At 42.4% G+C, this 6,010-nt stretch overlaps 2 protein-coding genes across 2 annotated transcripts in view; one reads left to right on the top strand and one right to left on the bottom strand.

Moving 5' to 3' along the window:
* Window positions 1-6,010, bottom strand: part of PRKG1 (protein kinase, cGMP-dependent, type I) — a 1,084,330-nt gene that overhangs the window by 511,585 nt on the left and 566,735 nt on the right. The gene's annotated exons all lie outside the window — the stretch shown is intronic.
* CSTF2T (cleavage stimulation factor subunit 2 tau variant) lies at window positions 3,919-6,004 on the top strand. The gene has a single exon (XM_011361629.2). It carries the CDS (start codon window positions 4,000-4,002, stop codon window positions 5,803-5,805), a length of 1,806 nt encoding a protein of 601 aa, XP_011359931.1. The 5' UTR covers window positions 3,919-3,999; the 3' UTR covers window positions 5,806-6,004.

Genomic DNA, 6,010 nt, shown 5'->3' with positions numbered 1-6,010 from the left:
TCTCTCTCTCTCTCTCTCTCTCTCTCTCTCTCTCTCTCTCTCTCTCTCATCTATCATCTATCTGTTATAATTGTCTCCCTTTTGTTCAGTGGTTCTTGAACTTTAGTCTGTAATACAATCACTTGGGGAGCTTGTTAAAACAAAATTCAGTATGTACATGTGCGCACACACACACCTTCCAAGAGCTTCTGATGCAATGAGTTTAGAGTAAGGCCCCAAATTTTGCATGTCTAAGATGGTTCTAGGTGATGCTCATTCCTGGTCCAGGAACAACACTTAGAGAACCTGTGCTCTAGTGAAATGTCTGTCTTTTTCACTATTGTGTTGCCAGTACCTAGAATAAATATTTATGGAATAAAAGAATAAATATAAAACATTTTGTTAATTGACAAAAAGAAATCCGGCTTTTTTCTTGAATGATGTTATAGTTTAGAAGGAAAAGCACAATTCTACTAAAAGGTAAAACAGTTATTATCATCAGAAAGGTAGAGATAAGGAATGGTTTATATCCAAAAAAAAAAAAAAAGAAGTTATTTCCTAGTAGAGGAAAAAGGAAGAAGATTAAGAACTTTGTGGAGAACTATATTTTGATCTATTCCTTGAAGAATCCATACACTTATTTAAAAAATGCCTGTCACGACTAAAAATATTTTTAGTACCTCTCTTTGGCATTTATCTAATTAATCTATGGTGAATCTTTTCTAATACCCTCAAAGCCTACAGGCTTTTTATATTCTGATGTAAGCCTTAATATTTGGGAATAGCTAATATATTTTTGCCCAGTCTGGTCAGAAAGGTGATTTATACCCCAATAAACTTAAAAAAAAAAAAAAAGAAAAGAAAAGAAAAAAGAAAGTTAGGTGACTTAGTTGCATGATTCTGTTCTTGGCTGAAAACAAGGTATATCTTTGAGCCAAGGCACCAGTTTTCTAGTATGATTTATAAATGGAGCCCTAAAACAATTTCTGGGTAGGAGTTTAGAAATTATTTTGAACAGTGGAAGCCTAAATGAATTAGGTTCACAGTTTCTGAAGGTAATTAGTTAGAAGGACAACCTCCATTTAGCCTTATGCCCTAATGTGTTTGTTCAAAAATCACTCAGTACAGTTGATATTTTGATTTATTATAAGAATCGTTGCTTGAACGTGCAAAACATCATGTCCATTTTTCTTCAGAGTGTATGTCATGCTACAAATATCTGATTTAAACATTATGGGAACAAAGAAAGCAGTATAAAATGGAGGTTCTTCCAAGGTAGACCTATGATGGTACCGGGAAATATACACAGGTTCCTAAAAGATCTTGGTAATTCTGGACCACTCAGTTAATAATAAATACTAGTTTATGTGTCCTGAGAATTGAACGATGTTCTGGGTCACACTGGTCCTCTATGAAGGGAGCCATATCAAACAATTCTTTTAGTTTGGAATAGGGGGACTAAAGAGAACATGGAAGACCTATGATAAAAATCACACTGTTACAATGGCTTCTTCCTCCTTGTTATTCCCCAGAGTTCCTCAGCTATTCTGTTCACCTATCCTTTGAGCCCAGGGTATCTTCAGTGTGGATCAGCATGTACTAGCTGTACTGGTTTAGAATTAAAGTATTAATAAAATTTTTATGAACACTCAGATCTCACAGTTTTCAACAGTGTACTAAACTTAGTTTGGTCTGATCCAAAAAACAAACAAACAAACAAACAAAAAAACGTGAATGCACACTTTAAGTCTCTTTGGTTAGATCAATGATTCTTAAAGTGAGGCCTTCAGAACAGCAACATCAGAATCACCTGAGAACTTGTTAAAAATGCAAATTCTCTACTCTTACCTCAGAAATACTGAGTCAGAACTGGGGAGGAGAGAGGAAGAGACCCAGCAATCATACGTAGGCCCTGGATTCAGGTGGTTCTGATGCATGCTAAAGTATGAGGACCACTGGTTTAGATATTAACAGCAGCAGCAGTAAAGAAACTGTCAGATGAGCTGGAAACTTTTTATGAACTACAATTTATCCTAATAGCCTATTACCATACTCAAGAGTACTGTGTTTAACACATACACAATTATACACATAATTGATATCTAAGTTGTCCTTGACAGAACGAATGTAAAAAAGTCATGACTTCTCTCTGTAAAAAGATGGTATGGAAAGGAAACAAATGGACTTGTTTTCAGTGTTCTGAAAATGATATCTTTTTCAACACCCTTACAATCCTTGCCTAGCCTTCAATAAAAGAATTGGGGCGGGGGGTGGGAGGGCATTAGTAGCGGGCACTATTCTGTTTCTTTTGATGGAGCAAAAAAATTTATTAGGTGATATAAATGCACTTTATCACTCACAGATATCAGTTATCAGGTGTCTTGAGTGAATAGCTATGTCCAAGCCTATTTTAAAGAACAATTAAAACATCTGAAGATAAATGGAGGCTTTATCTTATGTGTAGCTAAACCCTCATACTCATTTCAGACCTATTCTTTGGCCTAAACAGTTTCATAATACCCTCAAGCATATGCAGTTATTCTAGTCTACGTAATGACTCTCTGTTTAGGAGTTAAAACTCAGGCTCTGGAGTAGTACAGTCCATGGACACGATGCAACCCATATACGTAACTTTAAAATAACCACCTTTTAAAAAGTAAAATAAAATGAGTGTTATTAACGTTGTTATATTGTTTAATCCTACCCAAGCTGTTTTAAACATACCAAAAAGTTTTCCAGTAGCCTGAATATCAGTTTTTTAATTTACATTAATAAAGAATAAGTAAAGTTAAAGTTTCCATTTCTCAGTCACACTACATTTCAAGTACTTGAGAGTTACAGGTGGCCAGTAGCTACCATGTGAATGAAGCAACATAGCTCTAGAGCTACGATAGACCATACCTGAGTAAGAATTCTGGCTTTGCTATTTCCTGGCTGCTTAGCAAATTACTAAGCCCTCTCCAAGTTTTTCTATGGTTTGTCTGTTAGATGGAGGGAAAAAACCACACTCCACTATGAATACTCAACTTCTGCCGTCAAAACTAGCAGCAGAATAGAAACTAGTTTGTTTTTCGCTTCATATTAAAGATGGTGAAATTATTGCATCCGTTTATAATAATCAGAACCAATCTAAATGCTTACAACATAATGGTTACATAAATTTAATTCACACTCTACAGCCATAAAATGCTATCATTAATCATTAATGTTAACATCGATTAAAGACCAAAAATAGTATTGTGAATAGCTAGACTGCTGCCTGCGTCCACAAGAACTTAGAAGGACCAGACCGACCAGACCGGCCACCTATCAAAAGCAGTTATCGGAAGCAGCAAGATGGGGGTGGGGATGGAGCTGGTACACGCGTTAGGCTTGTTTCTGAGCAGTTATTTTTCAAAAATGTTTTTTTTTCTAAAACAGAGCTACTACTTTTGTATTTTAAGGAACAAGTCCGAAGTCTGCTTTGAAACGACTACACTTTTCACTTAGAGTCTGGAATGTGATTTTTAAATATAGCTTACATATACTATAATAATGAGAAACTGTTGTGTGAAAGTATTTGTATCAGAACGAAGAACAAGCTGCCTCGATCGGTTTTCGGTTGGCGGTTTCCCGCCGGGCAAACGGAAGCAAAACCGCCCTGACGTCAACAAAGGCGCCCTCTCTTTGTTACCATGATGAAGTCTATGCGGCCATCTTTACTGTGGTTAACGCGCACCAAGCTTTTCCTGGTGGGGGTGGTGCCGCGCTAAGAGAGTCTGCGGAATAAGAGATGAGAAAGGAATTACGCATCTTGGTAATTAGGTACTGGCAGAATTACTTAGGACCAGGGGCAGAAAGCATTAGCTAAGTTAGTGGAAGTAGAAGTGCAGATTCCGCGGATAAGCGGAACGATTTAAGCGGATCTCTGAGGTTTCTGCCCGGAATTTGAGAGCCGCTTCCGTTGCTCAGCGGAAGTGTGGGTCGCAGGAGGACGACTCTTGGAAGAATCCGCTCGCCGGTGTGCGCCCAGCCGGAATCATGTCGAGTTTGGCTGTGAGAGACCCGGCAATGGATCGATCACTGCGTTCCGTGTTCGTGGGGAACATTCCGTATGAGGCAACTGAGGAGCAGTTGAAGGACATTTTTTCGGAGGTTGGTTCTGTTGTCAGTTTCCGGCTGGTATACGATAGAGAGACGGGAAAACCCAAGGGTTATGGCTTCTGCGAGTATCAAGACCAGGAGACCGCGCTTAGTGCCATGCGGAACCTGAACGGGCGGGAGTTCAGCGGCAGAGCGCTGCGGGTGGACAATGCTGCCAGTGAAAAGAACAAAGAGGAGTTAAAGAGCTTAGGGCCTGCAGCGCCCATCATTGACTCACCCTATGGGGACCCCATCGATCCAGAAGATGCCCCTGAGTCAATTACCAGAGCAGTCGCTAGTCTGCCCCCGGAGCAGATGTTTGAGCTGATGAAGCAGATGAAGCTCTGTGTCCAAAACAGTCACCAGGAAGCTCGAAACATGTTACTTCAAAATCCTCAACTGGCTTATGCGCTGTTGCAGGCACAAGTAGTGATGAGAATCATGGATCCAGAGATTGCTCTGAAAATTTTGCATCGCAAGATACATGTCACACCACTGATCCCAGGCAAATCTCAGCCTGTCTCTGGCCCCGTCTCCGGCCCTGGTCTCTGCCAAGGACCTAATGTTTTGCTGAACCAGCAGAATCCTCCAGCTCCTCAGCCTCAGCATTTGGCTAGAAGGCCTGTGAAAGACATTCCTCCTCTGATGCAGACCCCTATCCAGGGTGGAATTCCAGCCCCGGGGCCAATACCAGCTGCGGTTCCTGGACCTGGTCCTGGTTCCTTGACTCCTGGTGGAGCAATGCAGCCCCAAGTTGGAATGCCAGGGGTTGGTCCAGTGCCTTTAGAGCGGGGGCAAGTGCAGATGTCGGATCCTAGAGCTCCTATGCCTCGTGGACCCATGACTGCTGGAGGCCTACCTCCTCGAGGACTGTTAGGAGATGCTCCAAATGACCCACGTGGAGGGACTTTGCTTTCAGTCACCGGAGAAGTCGAGCCCAGAGGCTATCTTGGGCCACCTCATCAGGGTCCCCCAATGCACCATGCCCCCGGTCATGACAGCCGTGGCCCTTCCTCACATGAGATGAGGGGAGGGCCATTAGCTGATCCGAGACTGCTAATTGGAGAGCCCAGAGGACCCATGATGGATCAAAGAGGTCTACCTATGGATGCTAGAGGTAGTAGAGATTCTCGAGGAATGGAGACCCGAGCCATGGAAACTGAGGTCTTAGAGACACGAGTGATGGAGAGAAGAGGAATAGAGACCTGTGCAATGGAAACCAGAGGGATGGAAGCAAGAGGCATGGATGCAAGAGGCATGGAAATACGGGGCCCTGGCCCCAGTTCGAGAGGCCCTATGACCAGTGGAATCCAGGGTCCTGGTCCCATTAATATGGGGGCAGGTGGTCCTCAGGGACCCAGGCAGGTCCCAAGCATTTCAGGTGTGGGAAATCCTGGAGCTGGCATACAGGGAGCAGGCATGCAGGGGGCAGGCATGCAGGGGGCAGGCATACAAGGAGTGGGCATGCAGGGAGCAGGCATACAAGGAACAGGTATACAGGGAGCTGGCAAGCAAGGTGGAGGCCAGCCTAGCAGTTTTAGTCCTGGGCAGAGCCAAGTAACTCCACAGGATCAAGAAAAGGCAGCTTTGATCATGCAGGTTCTTCAACTGACTGCAGATCAAATTGCCATGTTGCCTCCTGAGCAAAGGCAGAGTATTCTGATTTTGAAGGAACAAATCCAAAAATCTACTGGAGCTTCTTGAAATGTTCTAGAAAATAGTTGGCAGTAATCTCAAAGTTTTTGTATTGTTGTTTGTGTGTTTCGTAGCATGGAGAATGGGCGCAAAAAAAGCTGAGTTCTGCACCCCCACACTTGAATGATTAGGGATTTCCTCCTGCCAGAACCTAATTTCATTTCTTCTTTTTGTCTTTTTTTTTTTTTTCCTGTTTTCCTTTTTAATGTGGGGG

The sequence above is a fragment of the Pteropus vampyrus genome, unplaced genomic scaffold (genome assembly GCF_000151845.1).
Source record: "Pteropus vampyrus isolate Shadow unplaced genomic scaffold, Pvam_2.0 Scaffold68, whole genome shotgun sequence".
Lineage (NCBI taxonomy): Eukaryota > Metazoa > Chordata > Mammalia > Chiroptera > Pteropodidae > Pteropus > Pteropus vampyrus.
Note: the sequence above shows the minus strand (reverse complement) of the source record. Positions and strands in the feature narration are given on the sequence as shown.